Below are 26176 nucleotides of genomic sequence, written 5' to 3' on the forward strand. Positions count from 1 at the left end.
CGCGCCCGAAGCAGCGGCGCGCTCGCTGGCCGGTCTGGCGCCCGGGGAGCTGGGCCTCCCACGGCCCGCGGTCCAGCTCTCTGGGCCGGCGCTGGGAAGCCGCTGGGACGCCGTACACACGCCAGCGCCGCGCGTCCTGACGCGCTACGTCGCCGGCGCCGCCGCTTCGCGTAATGACTTCCGGGCGCCGGGGCCGCCATCTTGCTCGCGCGGAAGCGGCGCGGCTGGGTGGGAGTCCCGAAGCGGGAGTCGCGGACGGTGCGGCCGCCGCCATGCCGTCATCGCCGCTGCGGGTGGCGGTGGTGTGCTCGAGTAACCAGAACCGGAGCATGGAGGCGCACAACATCCTCAGGTAGTTGGGGCATCCGCCCTGGCCCAGCGCGCCCCGCGGACGCCGGCCGACCGGCCGTCCCTCCGGCCGACCGGCCCGTGCTGGGCGGTTCCGGCTCCCGGCCCGTGCTGTGTGGCGGCGGCCGCGGTTCCCGGCCCCGGTTCTCCCTGACCCGTGCTGGGCGGCCCAGGTTCCCAGGCGGGCGGTGCGCGGCGGCCCCCGAAGGACGGCCGAGAGGCCTCGCCGCCTCCAGGCTCGTTGGCTACAGGGCCGAGCGCAGCGAGGAATCGACAAAACTCGGTCCGCCGCGCGGTCCCCCACGTGTGCTTAGCGTCGCGAAAAATTCACATTCTGAGCCGAAATGTTTCCGGGTCGCTGAAACCTCAAACTGCTAGTAAACCTGAAAGGCTGATGCTGTTCGCGTCTACTTCGTACGCACGTCTGTGTATCTGAAAATCATGGTCTCTGTAAAATGCTCAGCAGTGAGGCGGTAAGTTGCAAGACGAAGGTTAGGGTCCACGAGAGGATAGGCCGGTTGTGTCCAGGGCGTGTCGCCTTTTTATCAAATATGGAAAACTTGCGCGACAGGATCTCAGGATAGAACAAGTCGTAAAAACACGGAAATGGCCTATTTTAATTTCATGCATTTGTGTATTTGCTTCTATCTACATTTTTCAAGTCTCATGCAAAAAAATCCTTTCTCCTCCCTTGGAAAATCTCCAGTCGATAATTTCTGAACCACACGTGAGTTTGGTTTCACGTTTCAGTGCTAACTCCCCTTTTGTGACGCCGGTGTTGTATATGTTTAATAAAATTTTATTCCCGTTTGATAAATTTTTTTTCGTTCAAAATCACTTTACAGAATGTGAAATTGACACCTTGCATTACAGTTAAAGTTTGCTGTACATGTCAACTTTGATAGTAAAAGTTGAAACTGCCGTTTCTTCTGAAGTTTTCTTGTGTGGACATTACAGGACAACCATGCCTCGCTGCTTCTCCTACTACGGCAGTCAGCTTTGACTCTCCTGGGGAAATCAGAATTCTCCCTCGCCCCTCGTTTTTAATGAAGCTGGACGCACCAGGTGTCCACGATCTGCTAGTTATGAGTTTAATTCTTCCTAACATCTACCACACTGTCTGCAGCATTCAGTTAATGTTGTTTTTTGGTCTAGTGTGATATGCTTCGAACCTTACAAACCAATGTGGAGTTCGTTTCTAAACTAGAATTTTTTAAACTGTAAAGTTGTTTTACAATTGGAAAAGTGCAAGAATTACAGTGTGCTGGATCTGATCCCCAAACTGCATTTATCTGTTCAGAGTCACTAAAAGTGGTAACTTTAAGGAAAAGATTGCAAGGTTCACGCTCCAGGAAAATTATTCAAGGAAAATAAAATTTAATGTCTTTAATTAGAATGACAAGTGATCTGGAGACCACCTCATTCTGCTGGTTCTGGCTGGTGATCCTTTATTTAAGCTTTTCTCTATCTGCATAACAAAGTTGGGGTGAAATCTTACAAAAGGAAATGTTTTTAAATTTCCTTTAGCAACTTTGTTAGTAAATCAGTTCCAAAGTCTTGCCTATCTGATAGCCCTGAGACAGTCACCAGCAAGATTTAAGCCCTTGCTTAGTTCAAAGTAACTGGCACAGCCTTGGGTCTCCTGCGGAAATGAGGGTGCAGAAGAGCCCCCAAATAATCACCAAGTAGGAATGCTTGTGTACTTTTACCCATTTTACTATTTTTCAAATTTACTCATGAGAAAAGTAGATTCAGAATGAGGGCAAAAGGAGGTAAGTTTAGGGTAACATACATTATTTGTATCATGAATGTGAAGTTATTTTAGACGTGAATCTTTAATTTCTAAAATGCTTATATTTGGGGGGTGTTTTCCTTTGTTAAAATGATAGTATTTGCTTGTTGCAAAAAATCCTTGCTGTAGAAAATATAGAAGATGAAGAAGATAAGGATCACGGTACCATTTTGGGGTACACCCTTCTTTCTGGATGTTCTTGCAGGCATCCGGACACACACTGAAGGGAGGCCAGAGCACTGTTAGGTAATCTCTCCACAGAACGTGAACATAGTTTGATTTCAATATTCATTTCTGCTTTTATTTTTATACATTGGATTTGAACATATCTGTTCATGTTGAGTAATAGCAGTGGTTACAAAACCATGAGCCAGTACTCAGAGCAATCCTGTGCAGCACTTTGGTAACCACTCCCCGTAACAGGTGGTTGGTTTTCAGTTTTATAATGTCCACATTCTTGTGCCATTTTAAGTATCTTTGTACACTTTTCTAGTTATTTCCTTGGCATAAATTGCTGAGTCAAAAAGTAGGCATATTTTACATTTTCATACATTCTGCCAAACTGCCTTCCAGAAAAGTACCTGTTTATAGAATTCCCATTTCCTCACAATATGGGCATTATTTATATCTTTTCATGCTGCTGGGGCAAAAGTATCTCGCCCTTTAGTTTTAAAATTGCTGTTGAGATTGAACAACTTTTTGTGTCGTTTTCACTTTTGAAAATTATTTATGGCTTTATCTCTTTAGATAACTTACAGGGTTTAAAAGGATGTTTAAGAAATTTATATGATGGTTTTTGTTACAACTAGTAGAGCTTATAAAAGATTTAGAGACTTAGGCCTTGAAGATGATTGTGAAAAGCATTTAAAAATGGTACGATTAAATAAATAAATAAATTTTAAAAAATGGTACGATAGGGCTTCCCTGGTGGCACAGTGGTTGAGAGTCCGCCTGCCGATGCAGGGGACACGGGTTCATGCCCCAGTCCGGGAAGATCCCACATGCCGCAGAGCGGCTAGGCCCGTGAGCCATGGCCGCTGAGCCTGCGCGTCCAGAGCCTGTGCTCCGCGTTGGGAGAGACCACAACAGAGAGAGGCCCACGTACCGCAAAAAAAAACAAAAACAAAAAAAAAGGTACCATGAGGGGCTTCCCTTGCGGTCCAGTGGTTAAGACTCCGAGCTCCCAATGCAGGGGGCACAGGTTCAATTCCTGGTGGGGGAACTAAGATCCCACATGCTGCAGGGCATGGCCAAAAAAAGAAATGTATAAGTGAAAACAGGAAAATTGTGTATGCAGTTTGGTTACAACTAAATAAAACTATGCATAGGAAAACTTCTGAAATGAACTATCATAAGGAATGTAGTTGATCAAGCATGCACACTAGGTCATTTATTAGTGAAACCCAATTTTATTTTTGCCCCCTTGAAAATCTGCTCAGGCTGTATTTTTCTGAGAAGTCAAATACAAGTGTTAATAAATGTTGGCGTTTTCTAGAGCTAGTCATAATGTTCCCTGGGGTGATCATTTTTGATCTTTTGAGACTAAATTGTTTGAAATACTAGTCCTGGAGCCATTCAGGTTTTTTAAGGGGTGCAGGAAGACTATGTTTATTTCCACAGAGCCTCCTGTTCTTTGTACTCTGTGGATTAAGGTGTCCCTTTGGAACCAATTAATTTATTTTTTTGTTCCAAACTCTGTTAGAGGTCAAGGGGCCTGCTGATTTTTGGAAGCTGGTTTTTTTTTTTTTTTTTTTTGCTGTACGCTGGCCTCTCACTGCTGTGGCCTCTCCCATTGCGGAGCACAGGCTCCGGACGCGCAGGCTCAGCGGCCATGGCTCACGGGCCTAGCGGCTCTGCGGCATGTGGGATCTTCCCGGACTGGGGCATGAACCCGTGTCCGCTGCATTGGCAGGCGGACTCTCAACCACTGCGCCACCAGGGCAGCCCTGGAAGCTGTTTTTAATCGTAGCAATTCAAAACAGATTTTAAAGAAAGACTTCTCTAAATTACTGTTTTCAATCATAATTTCCTGGGCAGTTTGATTTTGGGAAGATGAGCAGAGAGGCTGCAGATGTGGAAGAAAAAAGGTTAGAATCAGTCTCTTGAGCTCCTCTGTGCCAGGTGCTTTGCAAATGCCATCTGATTTCGTCCTCACAACTCTTAGGATGTGCACACGTACACAGGTGAGGAGATAATACCCAGAGCAAGAAGCCCCAGCTCATGAGTGACAGCAAGGATCTGGCTACAAGGGGCTCCAGTGCTGACGGATGAGTGACAGAACTGATGGGATAGAACGCGGGCTGGAGGAGGATCTAGGCTGCGGGGAGTGCGACAGTCAGCTGAGGTCCTGTGATTCTCCGATTTGGGGTGGGGCGCTCAAGTCTTAATGTCATGAGTAGAGTATGTGGACTCTAGCCACACTGGGATGGAGGTACTCAGACAGCCTCTCCCAGAGGGGACTGAGTCTCAGGGCTGCTGGGATCTGAACACAGGATCTGAGTGAGCCCAGGCGGCTTGACACAGCACTCTCCCAGATGGTGCTAAACTCTCCCCTTGTCTTGAACACATTTCCAGAAGCCTCTTGTTCTAAACCAGGGAGGGATTGTCCGCTATCCCCTGCGGCCCCTTTGGCTGCATTTTTGATACTTTGTTTCTGGGTACACTTGAGGAAGGTAAACTGGAAACTATCTGGGGAGGTGGAAGATTTGAAATTGTGTGTATAAGGTTAGAAGAGGTGCCTACAGGGGACACGTTTGCCATCATAGATTTTAAGGGACTCTGCATTGTTTTTTTGCTTTTTGTCTTCAGGAGGCAGAACTAAGACCAGAAGGCTTGGTTGGAAGAAGGTAGATTTCTGTTTGGATGTGAACATTGAGACGAAACTGGGTAGACCAAGCATGGTATCAGTTCCAGCAGCTAAAACATTTTCCCCTGCCTTAAGGATCATCATCTCCAACCTTCTGTAGGTGAGAACAGGTCGAGCCCAGGGAAGATAGTTGAGCGGGTTCACCATGGTTAGTAGCGCTTAGGGCAGTGCTGGGACTGGAACAGCTGAAGTACCAGATCTTGAGGCCCTACTCTGCTGGCCCTGCACCCTGGGGAGGCCGACAGTGGCCGGCAGAGCAAGCTGGCCTTCGAGAAGCCAGGGTCGAGGAAGAGCTGGCCTGGAGCAGGGACATCTAAGCAGGAGCTCTCTTGGGCGCTAAACAAAGTGGCACGTTTGACAAGCTCCATGCGTGGTGATCTTATGCTGAGAGGCCTTTTGTTTTCTTCTTGACCTATGGGAGGGTGAGAATAAAATAAACCCTAGAAAACATTGGGAAGTGCTTAGGCTGACGTTTTACTAGGGGTGACATCAACTTTACTGGAATATTAACATTTCAGGAAGTTGATCTTCCCAGCTTGTGGCTATACCACAGTGAAACTGCAGGCAGGCGTTATAGTGTGATGGTGCTTGAGCAGTTGATCTGTGTTGGGTAAGCATGAGGTCATTGTGTAGCTAGAAACGGCTGATTAAGCAGTGGGCGATTTTACCTGTAGTAAAGGTGACTTATGCTCGTAAGCATCTTGTGTCCTACTCAGAGACAGGTCCTACTTTCAGAAGGTTTGCAGTGGTCTAGGATTTCAGTCTTAGCCACAATAATGCTTTGAATTAGGTTAATAACCACACTATAGAAAATAGAAAAAAAATGGCATAACCCATACTGTAAATTTGGGTGTTTTCTTTTTTTTTTTTTTTTGCGGTACGCGGGCCTCTCACTGTTGTGGCCTCTCCCGTTGCAGAGCACAGGCTCCGGACGCGCAGTCTCAGCGGCCATGGCTCACGGGCCCAGCCGCTCCGCGGCATGTGGGATCTTCCCGGACCGGGGCACGAACCTGTGTTCTCTGCATCGGCAGGCGGACTCTCAACCACTGCGCCACCAGGGAAGCCCTGGGTGTTTTCTTGATTGGTATTCATTTTAACTTTATTATTTTACCCTTAGGCATCAGGATAACAACTGAAACAATTCTGTTTCCCAAAATTCAACTTTTTTTTTTTTTTTTTTTTTTTGCGGTATGCGGGCCTCTCACTGCTGTGGCCTCTCCCATTGCGGAGCACAGGCTCCAGACGCGCAGGCTCAGCAGCCATGGCTCACAGGCCCAGCCGCTCCGCGGCATGCGGGATCCTCCCGGACTAGGACACGAACCTGTGTCCCCTGCATCGGCAGGCGGACTCTCAACCGCTGTGCCACCAGGGAAGCCCCAGTGTTTTTTATGATAGTGTAATCTTTTCTATAACTTAACATTTCTGTATCTTAATGTGTAACATAATTTCTATATTTTTCTGATAGATTTTTGATACCTATAAAGACAAGTTTGATAAATACTTGTCTGGAAGATTTGTTTAACATACAAAATAATTGGCCCCTGAGACAAAGCCTTTCGGTGGTCAGCAATATTTTTACAGCGCTCAGTCCTTTTATGTGAGAAACACATCGTCACTGTACATAGTCACACACAAGATGGGCTGTTTTGTCAGTTGCATGAGCTTAGAAGAAACAGGGCTTCTGTTGTTAACTAGCCTTTTTGCCACTTGTGACCATTTTGTTGGGGGAAGAACAAACTGGGTTTCATTTTGTGTGTGCAGTTTAAATTCTTCTGCCAGTAAATTCCTCTTTTGGGGTTTCATTTTATTTTTAAATATGCTTGAGTAACATTTCAGGCAGTTAGGGAGGGCAGTGAGGAGAGGGCAGCTGCGGCCCCCCTCCCCCGACGGTTTCTAGTAGGAGAGACCTCACCCAGCCTTTCAGAGACCTAGCAGGCATCCTCTTAGAAGCCCTGTTAGGGATCAGCCGTGTGGAAAATGGGCCCAGGTTATCTTTGGGGTCATCTACTTTTAGGGATATAGACAGTGTTTCACTTGGACACCTAGCGCACGCCTCAGCCCCTGTTGTGACAGGAGGTAAGGGAAGGAGATTGTCCACCCGGGCAGTTCAGGCTCGCTGCCCCGGCAGGAGGCAGGGGCATGTGAGACCCTGTGCTGGGACCTCTCCACCTAGGGCCTCTTGGGAACCCTATGGGCAGTTTTTCAGTGGCACACATGCCCTACGCCAACCCCAGGAACACCCTGGGGTCCTGTCTGGGGCCTGCATTACGGGGTGCAGGATGTGTTGGGAGCCCCCAGGCACCCTGTTTCCCATCACCCCCAGCCCCACAGCTTTGCCATCTCTGCGCTTCCCCCATCCTGTGTCCTGGAGGGTTACCTACTTTGTTCCCACTCCCAGAGCATCTGAGGAGAGGGATTTAGGTCTGTTTCAATCACTGCTGAATCCCCAGCACATATAGTAAGCTCCAGAAAATATCATTGGATCAAAAATGGAATGGCTAACCTGCCACCAGTAGAAGTGGTGGTGGTTTTTCAGTCTTAAAACTTTAGCCATTGGGGATTTAACAGTCTCCTTTGCTGCTGCCTGGCCAAATTAAGACTTATTCAGTATACATTTCATTAATGTATTTCAAGAGTAGTTGTGCTTGGGCTCATTTTAATAAATTTGAACTTAGGTTTAAGAGTTGGGCTCATGTAAATAAGTTCTTTAATTATGAGTAAGTATCTCAAAGGGATGACTGAGATGTAGAAATACTGATTTGTTTTTAAAAAAGTGATGGAGGAACTGTGTCTAAATGAATCTTTCACTTATTTTTGTTGGGAAGCGTTTTGTTTTTCCCACGGTTCCCCCAAATGATTTTTGGGACCCCTTTTGGAGCAGGCTTCTTGGGTAGCTAGCTGAGAAAGGTGGTCTCAGCGTGGTTTCGCATTCTGACCCGTAAAGGCACTCTCTCTCACATACTTAACTCACTCATTATTTGGTTTCAAATGGCTTGTTTTAAAGCATCTACCAGAAGACAGGCCTTTCTCCCAAGATCTTGTGAACAGATACGTGGCCTTTGGAGACAGGCCCGGGGTGGCCCCAGGAGTGTGTCGAGCAGTTGGATTCACGCAGTCACTGTGTCGCTTCCTGGCAGGGTCACACCTTGGGCTCCCTCTGCAGGGACTGGACTCAGCTCCAAGCCCTCAGGGACCTTGCTTCTGTGGGTTAGTGTTTTTCCATAGCACACGTTCCTCTCTCAAGGACCTGCTCCCTCCAGGGTATTTTTGGGGTGAGGGGCTTGGCACTATGAGGATAAGCTCTCTGTTTCGGGCAGTTCTTGTGGAGTAGTGGCAAATCATGAAGCCAGCAAGACAAGCGTGGCCCACTGCTGTGTGTTCCCATGGCGCCCGTGGCCGTGACCTGTTCCCGGTCACTGTCTTGGGAGAGTGTGACCCCCGCGCGGCTGTTGTCAAGGGGGCCTTCATCCCTGCCTTGTTGGTCCTTTGACAGAGAACATTTCTTTTATTGTACGTACCTGACCTGGTGAGGAAACGGGTTGGGTGACGTGGTCTGTTGGGCACCTGCTGGAGCCTGTGGGTGGAGGTGCCCGCGTGGCTGGGCCCTTGCATCCCAGCCTCCGTGTCCCCGGGGCCCGGAGCTGCACGTAAACTGGGGCTGGGTTGGTTGGTGTCCATTTACAGCTCAGGTGGCCACGGCCCCATTCACTCCTCAGTCGTGCCTGTTGTCCCCCGTGTTCTCCATCACAGTGACCTCTGGGGCCTGGTTGAGGGCACAGCTCGGGCCTTCCAGGGACAGAGGGACATTACCAGCTTCAGAGGACTCAGGCAAGGTGTTTGACCCAAACCGGATGAGAAGTGCTTTAAAAACGTGTGTCTGTGAGGCTCTGTCGCAGCAGGCGCAGTGGCTGCGCTCCTCGCGTCTCTCCCCGTTCTCACAGTGACAGCAAGTGACCTGTGGGTCCTTCCTGTCTTTTGTGGGAGGGACAGTGACTCTCGGGCTGGGCTTCTAGAAGTGCTGTGTCTGCTGGGAGAGACCACGGGTCTCGCTCCACAGGCGCTGGGGGCCGAGTGAGGTTTCCTCCCTTATTTGTCCGCCTTTCAGCAGAGAGGCATCGGTGCCCACGAGGGATCGGGGGATTGGCGCCTGCAGACCTGGGCTTCCCCACGTGCTGGGACATGTGTGCATGGACACGTTCGCTCCTCCGTGGGCCTCCAGATGTGGCCAGACACCCCTGAGCTGCAATAAAATGTACAAAAAAGCTTGAGACAGTGACCGCGGCCGCCTCAGAGCCTGCAGGGCCGTGAGGAGAACATCAGGGCTGGTGGGCCTGGGGCCTGCTCCCGAGTTGGCAGGCAGGGATGCTTCCACACGGACGTTTTAGTGATGTATAAACACGAGGTTAGGATGAGAAGGCCGTTTCACGTAGACGCTTTGAACACTCCCAGTGTTGGCTTTCACCGCTTGTGAGTTTGAGGGAACATGGGGTCTGCAGCTGGGGTCTGAGTGAGGATGGCGTTGGGGCCGCAGTGTGTGCGATGACCTTTCTTGCTTAGGGTGCGATTGTGGCTCGTGGACGCTGCCTGTCAAGGAGGTTCCCTCAGTTTATTAGGAGACACTCAGCCATTCCCTTATCTCTGGCCCTCGCAGCTGGCGCCTCGAGGTAGGAGGCCGGGGGAGTGTCCCTCTGCTCCGGGGCTCCGGAAACTCTATTCTTGGTCCTGGGAAGCCTGCATCACGGCAGCTGGAAACCTGGACAAATGGTTTCCTTCTAGAGACCAGGACAGGAGTCAGATGACAAGACGTTCTAGGTGAAATCTTCCCTCTACCACGTGTCTATCCTGTGGCCATCACAGACATCCACCTCGTTCCCCTACGTTCCAGGATCCTTTGTCTTCTGTTGGGATTGGCTTCACCTAGCTTTTGTGTAACGTGCTACAGGATTTTTTTAAATTTGCAAATAAAATACTTGAGTTAAGAATTGAGAAACGTGTTCTTTGAGACCAACAAAATCGTTCATATAGTCCATTTCCCATTTCATTTTCCTTTTTAGCATATTGTGTCTCATTTAGTCCAACTGTGATTCTCTGTCGTTTTGTGTCTTTCAGCAAACGAGGATTCAGCGTCCGGTCCTTTGGAACAGGAACTCATGTGAAGCTTCCAGGACCAGCACCCGACAAGCCAAACGTTTATGATTTCAAAACCACATATGACCAGATGTACAACGATCTCCTTAGGAAAGACAAAGAACTGCATCCCAGTGGTTGCCCTTTAACCCTGTGTGCTTGTCTCTGACAGGTGTCACCTGTGGGCACCACTCAGGGGCACCTGTGAGGCAGGGGACGCGGCGGCCCATTTGAGGTGTGCGGGGTCACTGGGTTTCTGTTCTGGTGCTCACGGGACCGTCCAGAGGTTGGAGCCACTCGGGGCCGTGGGCTGCAGTCCACGTGGACACAGTCGGGGAAGGTTGTGATACAGTATTAGAGCAGCTTAGGTGAGGAAGGTGGGACCCCGCCATCCGTGGCTTTGCACACTGCAGGTAGGTGTGGGCGTGGGTGTGCACTGGTTCACGGGCGGCTGCCTCACACTCTGGTGCTCTTTCTGGAGGGTCAGCTCATGAGAGGGCCACATTGGGTGCCGAAGGAAGCATGTTAGAAGCAGGGAATTTGAGAGGACTTGACTTCCTTTCAGGAAGAGACAAAACAGACTTTGTCTGCTTCCTAAGACTCACGGGAAAGGAAGGTATTTTAAAGCCAGATTCGTGTGAATGTGACCCCAGGCTGTGGATATTAAGATCATCCTTGCTGGCTGGGTTTTGACCAGACACTTCACGGTCACCCCGGGCTGCTTTAAATTCCTGGGACACCTCATGTTACCATGAGTGACGGTGGTTCTCAGGATGGAGACCAGACACATCCCAAGCGAGAGGAGTATAGACACCGGGTGGAAAGCTTCCTTCACTTCGGCGTTCTTGCAATTGTGAATAAACTACGAATGTTCTCTGTACACCTATAGATTACTTAGCTGCGAGGGGCCCCAGAGGTCATTCCAGCAAAACGCACTGGACGCTGGTGGTTGCTGCACGCTCCACCCCGTGCCCGCTTCTCCCCAGCTGCAAGGGAAAACGTCGGGTGGGGGCATTGGGGCAGAAATGCAGGTATTTCTCGTCAGTGCCCCAGCCGGGCAGTGATGCTGGGGGTCCAGGACTCACGCCCACCAGAACCAGCACCCCCCGCTGCCCCATGCAGTCCCAAGGCCCTCCCGGGGGTGTGGGAGCCCCAAGAGACCCTGCAGCGCACCTTGCGCACACGCTCCTTTCTCAGAAGGCGCAGACCACGTTAGGCACAGCTCTGCATACTGCCGGGGAGATGCCAGCCGTGTCCTGGGCTCCGCGTGGCGGTGCCGTGTGGTGAGAGCCGTCCTAACCTTGTGGAGAGGCGCCAGCCACGGCCGCTCCCCTGGGAAAGCTGTGATCCAACTCCAGGCTTTTGGTTCTTGCACTGAAAACTCTCTGTTGATAAGCTTAACTTGAGACCCCATCTAGTGAGTTGGCCAGAAATTCCTTTGGGCTTTTCTGTAGGGTAAGATGTTACAGAAAAACCGGAAAGAACTTTTTGGCCAACCCAGTATTTTTTAAGATTATTGTTCAGTTAGCACCATTCGTTTTTTAAAGACTTAAACTCAACAAGAGAAACGACAACAGATAATGCACTTACTTGTCTGTACTCCCTTAATTATTGTAAGTTAGGTCTTTCACATCAGAGCTACTTCTGGGAATGGGCAGCATTTACACATTGTAGACCAAATCTGGAGGGATTTTGTGCGTGTCCCTGGTGGCTCTAAACGAAGGGGCAGAGCCCAGCCTCTCAGAACTCAGACTCTCCTCGGGGTGACTGTACAGGCCCGTGGTCTCCCCAGCAGCATCCAGTCCAGGGGATGGTTGTGCCTGCTGTCCGGGCCCGTGTAGGGGAGTTGCCTCCGTAGACCCCCCCCGCGTTGGCTGCCCTTCACGAGCCCCTGGGAGGAGCCTTGTCTCTTTGCTGGCTTCACTGGGGTGGGATTTCTACCTTCTGGGTGGGGTGGGAAGGGGCAAAACAAGGCTGTGTCTGGCACTATGCTCAGCTCTGCCTGAGTCAGCCCTTGGCCAGTAACAGAGGAGCATCTGCCGGCAGTGGGGGACGGGGAGTCCACTGGGACGCTGGCAGGATGCCAGGGGGTGGGGGGCCGGAGGCCTTGCCAACTTGGGCAGGGTTGGTGATCAGGTGTGGGGCAGGGAGCCCCGCGTTTCCCCTTGTGCTCAGGACACAGCAGACAAGAGGTCAAAACCTAAATCTGTAGCAAAGAACACCTGGACATTTGCAGACGTGGCTTTTGTAGCTTACAGTGCAGAGCTAGGAAAATATTGCAAGATGGAACCCAAGGGTAAAACGACATGCAGTAAACGTTTGAGTTTTCAGGGAAGAGAAGATGCCCCTTGTTGGGCAGAGCCGGGGAGTTGAGGCCAAGTGGCTGGCAGGGACAGATGGGCCCTGGAGATGTCTGCGGGCTTCGCCTGGGCACCGCTCTGCCCTGTGGGCTGGGGCCTGGGACCCTGTGGTTCTCAGGCCCTCAGTGGGTTCTGGTCTGTAGTCGTCAGTAGCCAGGCAGTTTGCTTGTTCAGTATTTGGCTGTAAAGAGGGGTTTGGCTTTTGGTTTTCTCGCCACAAGCAGGAGTGGGTTGGGTTGAGAGGCTGCGGCCTCGGTCCTGCGGTGACAGGTGTGGCCGCAGAGCACCTGCCTGATGTCGCCCAGCCCTGTGAGGAGCTAGACAGCCTGGTGAGGTTTACGTTTCCCTCCCCCTGTGGGCACTCTCAACGATAGTGCAGGAAATCTGGGTTCACCTGACCCTCCCCGGGCATGTAAGAGGGTCTTCTCTTCGGACGCCTCTAAGGCGGGAGCTGTCCTTGACTGTGAGACGATCTACCTGCTTCAAGTGCACGGCTTCGCGGGTCCACGGGGCTGTGCGCTCAGCAGACTGTAGGATGTTTTCCCCCCAGGAAGCCCCCTGGCAGCTGCTGGCCCAGTCCCCGCCTGTGGCTCTGCCTCTTCTGGACGTTTCTGATCCACAGGTCGTACAGCACGGGTCTTTAGGAGCTAGCTTCTGCCTAACGTCCGAAGTTGAGCTGTCCTTTTGTCGTTGTCGTTGAGCTGTCCTCTTTTATGTGTAAATGTTCCCGTGGACCTTAAGTTTTTTCATCCCTTTGCCTTGGAGTCCTTTTGAATACAGAGCAGCTTCAAACTTGGTGTTCCGTTTGGGGGCTGTAGTGTACCTCCTGTGTCAAGTTGGTAGAGGCTTCCAGATCTTTCCATTTTCTGCCTGAGCCACTTTCCACACCTGAGCTTCCTCCCGGGCTCTCCAGCATCAGTTGAGCAGAATCTGCAGCTGAACCTCAGCCTACTTGGCGCACTTTTGGGGTAAGATAAGTCATTTTCTTCTAAATGTAAGACTGGCCAATCTGTGACCTAAGGAACAGGGTCCCTGGGCCCAGTCACGGAGGAGAGGCCGCCAGGAAAGGTGAGGCTGGCAGTGTCCTCACGGCTCCAGGAGAGCTATCTTTCCTTGGTTTTGGATAATTGCTTTGTGAGTTACAAAACCACTTGTCTTAAAAAGCAAGTGAATGTGTAGCTCTAAATATAGTTCATGTGATTTTTAATACATGTGACCAATTGCTCCCCAAACAGTGAGTTTCAGTGCAGATATAACTAACACTCGCCCAGATCCTGACTTTACCCTGTAAGTGGAGGCTGCGTGTTGAACTTGTATCTCGCATACTTTCCCTCTTTCTCCTGTGGCTCTTTTGTAATTAAATACCTCTGGGGTTAGATTGTTTTTTAACTATTTGTTTATTCATTTTCAGTTTCTCAATTTCATTGTCTTTTAGGCCTTAGGTTAATTTATGTGGATACTCACTTCTCCACTGTGTAATTTTTGTTGTCTTGGAGTAAAAGGTAATAATAAATGTAATTTCTAAGAGTATAAATCCCACAGCCTTCGGGCCTCCATCCTGGGTACGAGGTTAGTGGACACAGCAGCTCCGTCCTGCTCAAGGCCCCTGGGCTTTTCCAGAACCTTGTTCTTGGGGTCTCGTCAGACCCTCCTTGCCTTCTCTTGCTGCGTTCGGTGGCATGGGGTGGCTGCCCGGCCCTGCCCTGAGGACACTTCCTGCACTTCAAGTCCAAGCCCCTTGGGCTCCCACCTTCAGCGTGTCCTGCCTGACCCCCGTCGTGGGCGGTCCCTGGTCACCCTCACTGGCCCCGTGCGTGCCTGGCGTGAGCTCGCCTATCTGACCCCATCTCATTTCACCCTGGTTGGCAGCTGTGGTTTCAAGTGGTTACTGAAAACAGTGTCTGTTTAACACATGAGTGTGTTCCTAAGCCAGACACTGGTTCCCAGGGAAACTCTGATCTAGTTTTATTGATGCTTAAGCTTTTGGATTTTAGAAAAGCACTCAGGCTTAAAATAAAAGTTAAGGCCTTCAGGTATTTCACATGTGGCCGGAAGAGAAGCTTGCATGTCTGACAGGCATTGCCCCGAGTCGAGCAGCTGGCTGCCCGAGGTGGCTGCGGGGTCCCTCCTGAGGCGACAGCAGGGCAGGTCGGGGTCCCCACAGCCTGCGGCAGGTGGGGTGCAGACGCAGCGTGTAGCCGGTGGGTGACGCCGCAGCCCGCGTTGGTGGGTTCACTTTGACTGGGGACCGGGGTGGCGAGGCCATTGCAGACCACGCCAGAGCTCCCGCCGCCAGCTTCAGGAGCGGTGGGGCCTCGTGACAGCTTGTGGTGCATCGGCTCTTCATGTTCGAGGGTCCCAGCAGTCGCCACAACCCTTTGAGAGTATTTCAAGCCTAAAGCTCTTTGCTGTCAGCCTTGCTCATACCCAGGTGTGCTGAGGACGCCGCTCCCACGGCTGGTGGCTGAGTGTTCTCGTGACCACGCACAGCAGCTGCAGCGCCACCCGCCCGCCTACCGGCCTGCTCTTGCCCTGGCTTCGCCCCCCGGCTCCAGGGAGGAAGGGGCCCGATTCAGAGCCATGGGGGGCTGCAGTTGGGCCCCTGTGCTGCCCCAGCCCCGTGGCTCGAGGGAGACCTCTTGCATCCATGCTGCTTTGCCGTGAAAACACAGACTGGGTGCCTTGGAGGGGAGGGTGTCTCCATCCATAACAGGTGAGGGGTTGTCAGGGTTCCCTGGCGGGGGGGAGCAGTAGTCAGCTCTGGCCCCCTCCCGTTGGCACCTGGCATGTGTCTGGAGTCTGAATTTGAGGTGGCCGTGGCCTGTGGCCAGTGTTGGAGGGCTGGCCGGCCGGTGGGAATCCGGGTGAGCTGTGTCAGCTCCGAGGTCGGGGGCCGGGTGGGCATCAGGAATGCCCTCCCCCCCGCCTCAGGGCAGGGCTTCTGAGGAGGTGTGGGAGTGGGCTGGGCGGGCCTTGCCGTGGGCGGGTGTGGGTCTAGGTGCCAGCAGCACGTGGGTACGGCTTTTCCCCTGGCCCTGAACCCTGACGGGGTCCAGCCATGTCCACCTCGGCACTGACCGCTCCTCATGTGGATGGAGACTGAAGGAGTGCGTACACCAGCGGCCTTGTGCCCAAGCTGCGTCGCCATTAGGTGCCCCAGGCTCCTGCCCCCGAGATGCCCCGTCCACACGTGGACCTGCACCTTCCTGATGCCACCCTCTGAAGCGAGGGCCTTGGGAGGGCGTCTCTGGGGACACACATCCTGGAAGCTAGAGAAGCACCGTCATGGGGGCCTTCGGGGAGGGTCTGGGTCGCACGTCCGTGTCTGAGGGCAGGGCCTCTCCCTGGCACGCGGTTGGGCTCGAGGAATCTGGCCCCAAAGCACCATCTCCGCGGACACTTCGTGGAGCATCTCCCTGGTGCGTGGGCGTCACCTGTAAGCTCCTGAACTCCGCCGTCGGCCTTTCCCTGGCTCGTGTGCAGGAGCACAGCCACCCCACCCCAGCCCCATCAGGACAGGCAGGGCGTCACCATGACCACCAGAATAAGAACGGACAGTCTGTCAGGACAGGCTCTGCCAGGCCATGTCGGGCAGCCCTTGGTGTGTCCCAGGTAGCTGGGGACACTCGGCAGCGCTCCTCCTCTCGGCTGCTTCCTGCCTGGGAGGCTTGCGGCCCTTCCTTCCTCTGCTGTGTTTCTCAGAGGCCTCTCGACCCTGGCTGCTCCCGCGGGTCCCCATGGGGAACCCTGCTGGGCACAGGTGGGTTGGTTTGCAATGACCACTGGCCTCTTGGGCCAGCCCCCCACCCTCCCTCCATCTTAGCCAGACGGTTTGGTTTCTTGTGCAAACTGCGTGGTCTCGAGAACGCCAAGCTTGGCCAGGGCTCGGCAGGGAGCACGGGGGGTCATCCAGGGACATCTGGGTCGGTGGCCACCCTGGGCTTGGTGCTGTTCCTGCTTAAATCACTCAGTAAGTGGAATTTCAGTGAGGGTGGGGGTCATTTTATTTTTCCTTGAACTCACAGTGTTTGGGGTGGATCTCGGGCACTGCTTGGAGGTGGGCGGTAGGCGGCCAGGAGATCGGCACCTAGAGCATCACCACGTTGTTCCCCCACCGCACCCTCCCCACCCCCCCGCCGCCCTGTGATGTTTGGGATTTAGTCTGTTTTGAACCATTTATGTAGAAGTGATTTGGTATTTGCAGACTAATTCATGATCTGAGGGTTTTTTCTCAAAAAGTAAGTAAAATGCTCCAGCCTAGGACTCAGGTTTTCTCTTTTGTTTTGAGATCAAAATTTTTATGATGTCACACAGCTGGAGGGTAGGTACGTGTCTATTTGAAACAAAACACTAAGACTAAAGATATTTTTCCCATTGCATTTTTATTCAGCCAATTTATTAAATATTTTCTTGAGCTTCCTCTTAAATTAAATAAATGTAGCATTTTACCCTATTTGGACAAGTGGTCTACCACTTTTATTTATTTTTAAAAATAAATTTATTTATTATTTTTGGCTGCATTGGGTCTTCGTTGCTGCACGCAGGCTTTCTCTGGTTGCAGCGAGCAGGGGCTACTCTTCGTTGCGGTGCGCGGGCTTCTCATTGCGGTGGCTTCTCTTGTCGTGGAGCACGGGCTCTAGGCACGCAGGCTTCAGTAGTTGTGGCACACGGGCTCAGTAGTTGTGGTTCGCGGGCTCTAGAGCGCAGGCTTCAGTAGTTGTGGCACACGGGCTTAGTTGCTCCACGGCATGCAGGATCTTCCTGGACCAGGGCTCAAACCTGTGTCCCCTGCATCGGCAGGCGGACTCTCAACCACTGCGCCACCAGGGAAGCCCTACTTGTATTATTTAAAGTCTGCTAAAGCCGCACCTGGTTAGACGGTGTTGTCTGTCTCTGCCATCTGTCCCCTTCAGGCTGACTTAAGGCGGCTTCTGAGGTCGGGTTTCTGAGGAGGAGACATTGGACTGGAGGGTTGCAGAGTCTGCTTTCTGGCCGTCACTGTTTTGTTTTGTTTCTAACACCATTGTGCAGGGAGTGTTTCCTTTGAAGAAGAGGGATGGCGGGTTCTTGCCTCCCGGGCCCCAGGCCCCGTGCAGAAGAGGCCGGGCGAGCAGAGCCCCTAGGATGCTGCGCCCGTCCCGGGAGGGCTGGTGGAGGGGCCCTGGTCGATCAGACGGGTGAGTGTTCCTCGCCTTCCGGTCCAGGCTGTGTTCTTGGCGGGGGGTGGGGGGGATGGCAGCTGCCCTCCAGGGGGCTCCACACGACCGGGACGTGCTCTGGAAGCCGGGCCTGTGACTAGTGTGTGTAGAACATGATTACGGATGAAACGTATTTGCTACTTCCCAATTCATTTTTTGCTGACTTTGGCCCGACCGAAGCGACCTCGCTGCCTGGTTGCAGTCTGGGGAGTTGTAGTCGCTCCTCTGCTTCGGTTTGTCCTGCCCTTTCCTGGCTGCCTGTGGCCCTGCTCGCCCGGCCCCGGCCCCACGGGCGGCTCATGAGACAGGCTTCTGGTCCCTGCGGGCCTCAGGCCGTTTGGAGCACCCTCTCTGCACATGCTGCTCAAGAGGTTTGTTTTTCTAATTTTCATCATTCTTTTTCTACGTGACACCTGTTCCAAAACACAGCCCAGTTATGCATCCCGTGGCTCCCTGCGCTGTCCTCCAGGGCGTCCTTTGTGCAGCACGTGTGTCTGAGGCACCCAGTTTGTTCTTAAGTTTTCTGTCTGGGGATGTGGCCGTTTCACAGACACGAGGTTGTCACCCGTCCTGCCTCCCCCAGTGGCCAGTGACTGTGCTTCTTGGGCTTGTGCTTTTCACGAGGCCTATGAGGCTAATGGCTCTGACACAAAACCCTGGGGGTATTGTGACAGCAGACTGTTGGCGGCACAGGGAAGGCATGGGTGAGGGCTGGACCCGTGCAGCCGCGGTTGGTGCCCATCTGAAATGAAGGTGGTGAGGTTGTCGTTAGGTAGTGAGGCTAAAATTTGAGCAAAATGATTAAATTGTTCCCAAGATGGGGTGGCCCATTTCCCTGCAGAGCTGCGCATCCACTCAGTGCCCAGGAGGCTTCATGTGTGGGGAGGGAGCTCCTGGCTGCCTCCCCCTTCCCCGGGACGGGCACCCCAGAGGGAAGCCCCACAGGTGGGCAGGGCTCTGAGTGGATTCTTGAATCCAGCAGAGAAGAGCGCAGGGCCGCTGAGCAAGGGTCCAGACTCCTGGATTTGGAGTTGGGAGGTCACCGTGGGCTTCCAGAGGCACGAGGTCCTGCTTACCTTGGTGCTGTGCTCGGCCCAGTGGGTTTGCGGAAGCCCCAGCTCTTGCCCGTGGCTGGCCAGTGGTCACCCGTCCAGGCCAGCGGGGGGCTGGTCCTTGTCTTTGAGGACCTTCCCCCAGAGGCACTTGGCCCCCTGTGTGAGGGGTTTTGCATCTTCTGTTTCAGTTGGATCAAGCTCAGTACTGGAGGTAGAATTAGGTTGGAGGATGCCTGGGATGAGCGTGTTCTGGGGCACAGCCCACTTGGCCAGCTCCAGCCGTGGGATTTGGGTTCACACCCCGGGCTAAGCCTCGAGGCGGGAAACGCCTGGTGCCGTTGGGGGGCAGAGGTGCTGATGCTGAAAGTCCCTGGGCTCCGTTTGGTCAGCATCCGAGGAACAGCTCGGACGAGGGCATCCTCTCTCGGTGAAGCACACACCGCAACGGTCCAGCCAGGGCCTGCCCGAGCCGCCCCCTGCCCACTCCATTCCCAGAGCCCCAGTGCGGGGGCAGAGCCGGGCTCCCGGGCCTGGCTGTTGGGAGAGAACACAGGTGGTGGCGGCCGGCGGGCCTGGGAGGCCACTTGGCAGAAGCGCCTTCCCGACAGGGCTCGGCTGGCACTGCCCCTGGCCCCCTCGCCCACTTCCTCGGGGTTCTGACTCCCCCTGGAGATCCTGCTTCTGTTCTCGGTGTTCCGAGGCTGTCTCTTCCCAGGTTTGTCTCCATCACGTGCGCTGGGTGATGTTTGTGGGCGACCAGGCTGAGGTGTGTCACTTCCGACCCTGGGAAGGGAAGTACTTCTGTCCCTGGGGGAGCGGGAGCCTGGCCGGCCCTCAGCAGAGGCCTGGGCCCTGGGCTGGGAGGGGACGTGGGGGCGTGGGCTCCACTGTTCAACCTCCCAGGGAGCGTCTGACCCCGTGTGTGGGTTCTGTCGGCGCCTCACCCCTGCCCTGGAATCGGCCCATCCGTCTCCTCACTGGTCTGGCCCCAGCCTCTGCCCTCAGCCACCTGCCTTCACAGGGGGCATCTCTGCTTTGACCTCAGGTTCCCAGCATGGGCTCCGCGCACCGGGGCCTGCTCTGTGCCGGCCTGGCCCCCTCTGCCCACCTCCCGGGCCCTCCTTGTCCGACGGGAAGCAGAGCCGCATCCTCGCCGAATCCCCCCACACGGCTGGGCTGGGGCAGCAGGAGGAATGATGTGCTTGCGCTCCGAGGGCTCGGGAAGGCGTTGCCTCGGGCGCCCAGAAGTCACGTCTGCCGGACGCACTGTCAGGCCCGTATCTCTCAGCATCACTGTTGAGACAGAAGCGTTCAGCTGAACCTGTTTTCCATGCTGAGCACACGTATGTAGGATGAACTCGTGGTTGGGGGCTAAACCTCACATCTGAGAAGTTGCCTTGAACTAGAACAGACTGGAGCCCTCGGGCACCCGGGTCAGAACAGGTTCTGCCATTCCGGACGGGCAGCCTCCAGGCCCAGGTCCTGGCTCAAGGCCGGTCTGTGGTCCCTTTGGGTGCATCTCAGACCCTCCGGTATGTTTGCCTTTTGCCCTTGAACTTTGGACACAAGCCCCCTGTGCCTGCCATGTTCCCCTCAGGACAGTCCCTGGGCCCATCCTGAATCTGAGTGCCCCCCGCGGGGTCGCTCCAGCAGGCTTGCCGGTGCTCATGTAGCAGTTTCGAGAGCACGTGCTCTCCGCTGACAGGGTCTGCATCGTTTGATGGGTAGGACCCCAGAGTGTTTCAGAACGATCCTTTGTTGTCGTACTTCCTGTGGCAGCAGACAGAACCTCTCGTCTTTCTGGGGCCCCCACTCCTGAGGAGCTGCGGATCTGCACCACAGAGGAGGTGCCCACGCCGCCCTTCATCTGTCCCAGGTGAGAGGGGGAGACCCGCCCTCTGAAGGTGCAGCGGCTCCAGGCGTGAGCTGGGGCGCACAGCCGCAGCCCAGGAGACGTGGGGCAGGGGCAGGGGCCCAGACACCGTGTTCTCTGCCTGCACTCACCTCGGTCTCCGTCCGCCTGGGTTGGGCTCTTGAGCTAGCTTTCCCCACCTGGGGGGTTTATTTCTGACAAGCGTGTGAGCTCAAAGGGAGGCCCCAGCCAGCTCTCCCTCCCTAAAGGAGGCTTCCTGCCTCGGCAGGTCGGCTGGCCCTTTACCCACTGTGGTCAGCCAGGCCTGCCGCTGCCTCTGGGCCCAAGGTTGCTGTTGGCTGGGGGAGCACCCATGTGGGGTGGGAGTGGTTCTAGGGGCCTAACGTGTCCTTCCCACCTGGCAGGGCCCCAGGGGGTGGTCCTGGCTGCCCGGCTCCCTTGCAGCTCTGGTCCACGGGCTTGGCCTTGATAGGTTCGGTGCAGATGCCTCGAGCGGCCGGGGCCCTGCTGCCTTGGCCCCTGCAGGTCGTGGCTCAGCTAGGAGTGCTCGGCCCCTGAGTCTGCAGCATCCCAGCCTCCGTGGGGTGAGCACGCCCCCTGCCTCCCTCCCTCCCTCCCTCCGTGCACAGAGCGTGGGCCTTCCCTCAGAAGCCAGGCCCTAATGAAGGCTTTGTCTTGGTGGCAGACAGCTGTCGCCATCTTGATCCCCACTTTTCCTGTCTCACCCTGGTGTGAGGCGGGAGTTCAGGCAGGTCCCTGGGAATCCAGTGTTTCGTCGTTTCATCCTCAAGGACCCACACCCGCACCCAGCATGCGCTGTCCTTGGTCCTGCCTGCCACGACCTGGGCCCTGCGTATCCGGGATTTGCCAGAAAATAGTCTCAAAATGTCCCTGTTACTCCTTCCTTGTTACACTGATGAAGGTGAGGCTTTGATCTCTGAACTAGGCCTTTTGTCCTCAGTTATGTGCAGCTGACTTTCATTTGTTACATCATCTATGTGCATAACTGAGGGTCAAGGAAAGAAGGAAGGGGCTTTGCAAGACTGCTGGGGACCCTGAGGAGCCCCCCAAGCACCTGGTGGCCTCCCCTCTGAGGGAGCCGTCACCGTGAGCCTTGGTGTCACCTGAAGCCGGGCTGTCTGGGTGGCCGGTCTTGGAGCCGCTGTGGGAGTGCAGGGAGCCTCCACCACCAGCCCTGCACCACGTGGGGCCTCCCTGGCCTGTGTCTTTCCGCCGGATGTAGATGCCAGGTGTCCGAAGGACCAGGTTCTGGGGAGGAAGACCTAGATGTAGCAGCGCAGCCGCTGTGGGCAGCCAGGAGGCGGCAGGGCCAGCCCGGGGACGCAGGCAAGCATGAGGTGGCCGTGGTTATTACGCTTGTCTAAAAAATGGCAAGAACCAAAAACGCCCCACAGCTAACAGTCAAGTGTCTTTTCAAGTGAAAACTCTTAATTAAATGTATTTTAAAAGCCGTTTTCACCATCCAAGAAGGTAGGAAATGTATTTTGAGTAATACGAGCTCATTGAAATAAACTCTCATAACTTAAAATCTGGGAAAGACAGTAAATGTATCCCTCAGAGTTCCTAAATCAGCTCATCTGTGTCCGAGTAGAGTGGACAACATGCTTGTTTCAAACTATCCAGAATGACCCTTAGAGACCACGGGCTTCGTCTTTGGGGCAGTGAGCCCTCTCCTGGGGCCGAGGACACAGCCATCGGGGTTGGGGTGGGGGTGGGGTCCTGTCTGGAGGGTCCCAGAGGAGGCACTTCCAGCTCAGGGCCACCTGCTTGGCACAGACCTTGACTGCGGGACCTGTGTGGCCCATCCGAGCTCCGAGGGACTCGGCCCTTCCAGGTCCTGGGCCTGGGCTCCCCTCACTCTGCCCTCAGTTCACCCAAGGCTTCTCCCTCCTGGACGCTCTTCGTGTCCTCTCTTGGGTGGGCTTCCGGATTCTCTCACTGCCATGCTGAGCTAGGCTTGGGATTGGGTTTCCAGGTTAGCTTTGTCTTTGCCAAAGGGCTTGGGTTCAGCATGAGCGTTTGCCAAGACTCTGCAGGACGAAAAAGGCCATCAGTGACTTCCTGGCGGCCCAGTGGTTAAGACTCTGAGCTTCCACTGCAGGGGGTGCAGCTTCAATCCCTGGTTGGGGAAACACGGACCTGGGAGAAGGCTGCAGACACTAGGTCTGCTTTCTGGAGAGGTGTGGGTCCAAGGGCAGCCAGTAGGCTGGGCTGGGGGCGAGCACTCTCACCTGACTTATCTCCTGCGGGATGGGGGATTGCGGCCCAGCCTGCCCCGACGTGCCTCCGTCGCCCTGATGCTCCTGCTGGGGGCGGGGGGCGCGGGTGGCTGCGCCTACGCGGATGCTGGGGGGGAGCGGGGCCTTTATCCAGAGTTCCTTAACTCGGGCACTCAGCTACACGCAGAATGGCATTTTACACATGCTGGACAGAAATAAGAGGATCAAGCCCCGGCCAGAAAGGTTCCAGAACTGCAAAGATCTGTTTGATCTGATCCTCACCTGTGAAGAGCGGGTGTACGACCAGGTGGTGGAAGGTAAGCGCAACAGCTGCAGCGCCAGGCCCTGTGCCGTGCCCTCTGTCCTGCTGTGCGTCCAGCGCCTCTGAGGCAGCCGGGCCGTCCTGTGCGTGGTGTCTGTTCCTGGCCCAGGGCTGGAGAAGGGTTCCCGGTGCGTCTGTGGGCTCCGGCAGGCGGGGGAAATGGGGCAAGGCCACAGAGAGGTAGACAGAGGGCCCCTGACCTGTGTGGGCCCTGGGAGGGGGTGGGGGCAGGAGATGGTGGCCTTGGGGCTGACCGTGTTCACCAGGGCAAAACCACCTGTGCCAGCCAACAGCACAGTGCGGGTTCAGGGCCTTTGTGGCACAGCAAGAGCACGTGTGGTGCAGAGGGACTAGGGCCTGGTGCTTTGTAAGTGAGGGTGCTGTCAGCTGCTGTCCCGTGGGACAGGCTGGAGTTGGCAGGTGTGACCAGGTGGCCTGGGGTCCAGCTTCGTGAGCGCGAGCTTTCCTGCGGTCCCAGCCGTATTTGGCGTGAGGCTCCTCCCGGGGTTGGGGGTGGGGGGGAGTGCTCAGCCTGGTCAGATGCTCTGATGTTGGTCCTTAACTGCATCCCCGAAGGAAGGCTGGGCAGCGCACAGCCTCCTGCGCTCTGTTCTGAGGCCTCTGACTTCCGTCCTCTTGTCACGGTCAGATCTGAATTCTAGGGAGCAGGAGACGTGCCAGCCTGTGCATGTGATCAACGTGGACATCCAGGACAACCACGAAGAGGCCACCCTGGGGGCGTTCCTCATCTGTGAGCTCTGCCAGTGCGTGAGTATCGGGCCCTGGGCGGGCCTGCGTCGTGCACACAAGGGCTTCAGCATGAACGTGACGAGCACACCGCTCGGTTCACGGTCCGCTTACTGCCAAACGTTAAAACCCATAAATGCAGAGGTGCCCACAGGTGAGAGTCACCGAGTCAGCTCTGGCTAAAGAATCCACCTTTGAGCGTTTTAGGTTGATTGCAGGGGTGAGTGACCTGCCGGGGTCTGGCTTCTGTGGAGATGGCTCCCAGGACTTAGGCCCCCTGCCAAGACCCCAAACAGCTAGAGGAGCCCGGGAGCCCCCAGAGATGGCGTCAAAGGGCTCTGGTCCTCTCTGCCCCCGCACTTCTCATTCCAGACGTCCAGCCCTCCCCGAGTGGCCCTGGGCATCTTCCCTTGTACAGGAAACCCCAAGAGCTTTGCAGCCACTGTGCAGCTGTGCTCAGAGCCAAACGTTTCCTCTTAGATGGGACAAAAGGACCGACCCAACTCATATGTCTGGTCATATCTTTGGCCTGTGGCTTCTGCATTTAGGCCAACTAACTGTGAGTGATAGAAAAGTGAAGAAAACGAGGCTTAACCAAGAAGTCTGGAGACAGGCAGGCCTGGACGGGTTTGCTGTGTGAGGGGCCCAGGCCCCTGCTCTCTCGTTACTTTGCCCGGCACAGCTTCTGTTCCCAAGGTGTCTCATGGTCCAGGGTGGCTGCTGAAGCTGCAGCAGTTGTTCCCATGGTCTGGCCATCAGGCAAAAGACAGGGCTGAAGGGGCCGACACGCCCCAGAAATAGCGCACGTGACAGCCACTTGGGTCGGGCTGGCGAGAGCTTGCAGAGGAGAGGCACTGCTCACAGGCCGAGACGGGGGGCAGCGAGGGGCCTCGGCCGCAGGCCAGCCCCTGCCAGGACAGGCGGGCTGAGGAGCTGGCCCCGGACCACCCTGGGGCTGTCCCCTGGCAGGGCCGCCTCCTTCCAGGGCGGCGGTTCTCCACCAGGGGACATCTAACCGCACACACGGTGGGCCTCACAGCCGGGAGAGACGCTAGTGGCAGCTGGCGGGTGGGGGCCACAGGCGCTGCTTAACCCGCTACAGTGCACGGGACGGCCCCTGGGCTTCCTTGCTGGCTGACCGGGCCCGCGACGGTACTGTCTGGGTCGGGTCTGCTCATTTTCAGGGTGGGGGCAGTGCAGGCGGCGAGCGTCTGCAGTGCGCGTATGTGTGGCATCTGAGGCCACCCGCCCTGCTGCAGCCGCTCCGTGTCCCGTCCCTGTCGGGCTCCCCTCCGCCCCGCCCCGCACGCACGGGCGGCACCAGGCCGGGGCGGGGTGGGGCTGCCTGTTGGGCGCCGGCGGCTCAGGGCGGCTCTCCTCTGGCTCCAGATCCAGCACACGGAGGACATGGAGAACGAGATTGACGAGCTGCTGCAGGAGTTTGAGGAGAAGAGCGGCAGGACCTTCCTGCACACCGTCTGCTTCTACTGATGGCCCCCGCCCGCCTGGAGCCACCTTGCTGAGCTTCCTTTTGTTAATACTTCTTCCTTCCTGATATTTGTTTTTACCTTTAGGTATTCTGCCGATGGACCGGACGGTAGCAGTGCCCAAATAAACTGTACATATGAAATGAGAAGATATACATAAATGCCAGATTACAATCAAGTGTTTCCCATCCCACTTTTACTTATGAGTGGGATATTGATTATAGTTTTTTTTCTTTAACCAAAAAAGAAAAAAACGGTTGATAGCACATTTCCCCCCAGCCATCTGCCTCTCACTGAGCACCCCTTTCCCGTCTCCCCTAACTGGCTGCAATGTACAAATCCCTGAATAAAGCAACAGGCTGTACTTTTTGGGAAAGAACCTGCCATTGTCTCATCAGTAGATGTTGCTGGTCGTCCTGGCTTCATCCAGAGTACCCTGCCTGGCCTGGACCTCCCGTCAGGGTCCTCAGACGGCAGTCCGGGCCTGTGGGTCAAGCTGAGCTCTCTAGCACCACCCCGAGGGCCTCCCGTCCACTGGGACTCTGGAGGGATGTGGCACCTGCTCCCTGGGCGGGGACCGCTCTTGCCTGGTGACCCCTCCTGGTCTCCGTGGCACAGAGGTGTTCCGGGGACTCCTCTGTGGGCAGTGCTGTCCCCCTGCCTGTGGATGGTGGGCTGGCTCAATGACCCCTCCCCAGCCCCCAGCAACATGGGGCAGCCACATCAGGGCTACGACGCGGGCCTCTGAGCTTCGTGGCCCA

General features: G+C 55.0%; 1 protein-coding gene and 1 long non-coding RNA gene across 3 annotated transcripts; both read left to right on the plus strand.

Annotated features, from left to right (window-relative positions):
• On the plus strand, positions 1 to 25794 carry SSU72 (SSU72 homolog, RNA polymerase II CTD phosphatase). 2 transcript variants are annotated; one of them, XM_027110523.1, is made up of 5 exons: positions 1 to 352; positions 10116 to 10259; positions 23037 to 23176; positions 23831 to 23949; positions 25503 to 25794. In XM_027110523.1, exons 1-5 carry the CDS (start codon positions 174 to 176, stop codon positions 25527 to 25529), a joined length of 609 nt encoding a protein of 202 aa, XP_026966324.1. In that variant the 5' UTR covers positions 1 to 173; the 3' UTR covers positions 25530 to 25794. The 2 variants fall into 2 exon arrangements, with proteins under 2 accessions (XP_026966324.1, XP_026966323.1); XM_027110522.1 differs by having other exon boundaries at positions 8 to 352; positions 25318 to 25794.
• On the plus strand, positions 17525 to 20314 carry LOC113622316 (uncharacterized). The gene is made up of 2 exons (XR_003433479.1): positions 17525 to 17670; positions 19792 to 20314. It is a non-coding gene; the product is annotated as an uncharacterized LOC113622316 (long non-coding RNA).
• Positions 25795 to 26176: the final 382 nt, after the last annotated feature.

This window comes from Aethalodelphis obliquidens, unplaced genomic scaffold (genome assembly GCF_003676395.1).
Source record: "Aethalodelphis obliquidens isolate GAN/ISIS:26980383/991018 unplaced genomic scaffold, ASM367639v1 scaffold9, whole genome shotgun sequence".
In the NCBI taxonomy this organism is placed as follows: Eukaryota; Metazoa; Chordata; class Mammalia; order Artiodactyla; family Delphinidae; genus Aethalodelphis; species Aethalodelphis obliquidens.

Excerpts from the sequence above, each read along its gene's own strand:
- SSU72 (XM_027110522.1), top strand. The coding sequence starts at position 174 with ATGACTTCCGGGCGCCGGGGCCGCCATCTTGCTCGCGCGGAAGCGGCG. Across the intron at positions 353-10,115 it reads GAGGCGCACAACATCCTCAG|CAAACGAGGATTCAGCGTCC; the intron begins GTAGTTGGGGCA and ends TGTGTCTTTCAG. Across the intron at positions 23,177-23,830 it reads GTACGACCAGGTGGTGGAAG|ATCTGAATTCTAGGGAGCAG; the intron begins GTAAGCGCAACA and ends TGTCACGGTCAG.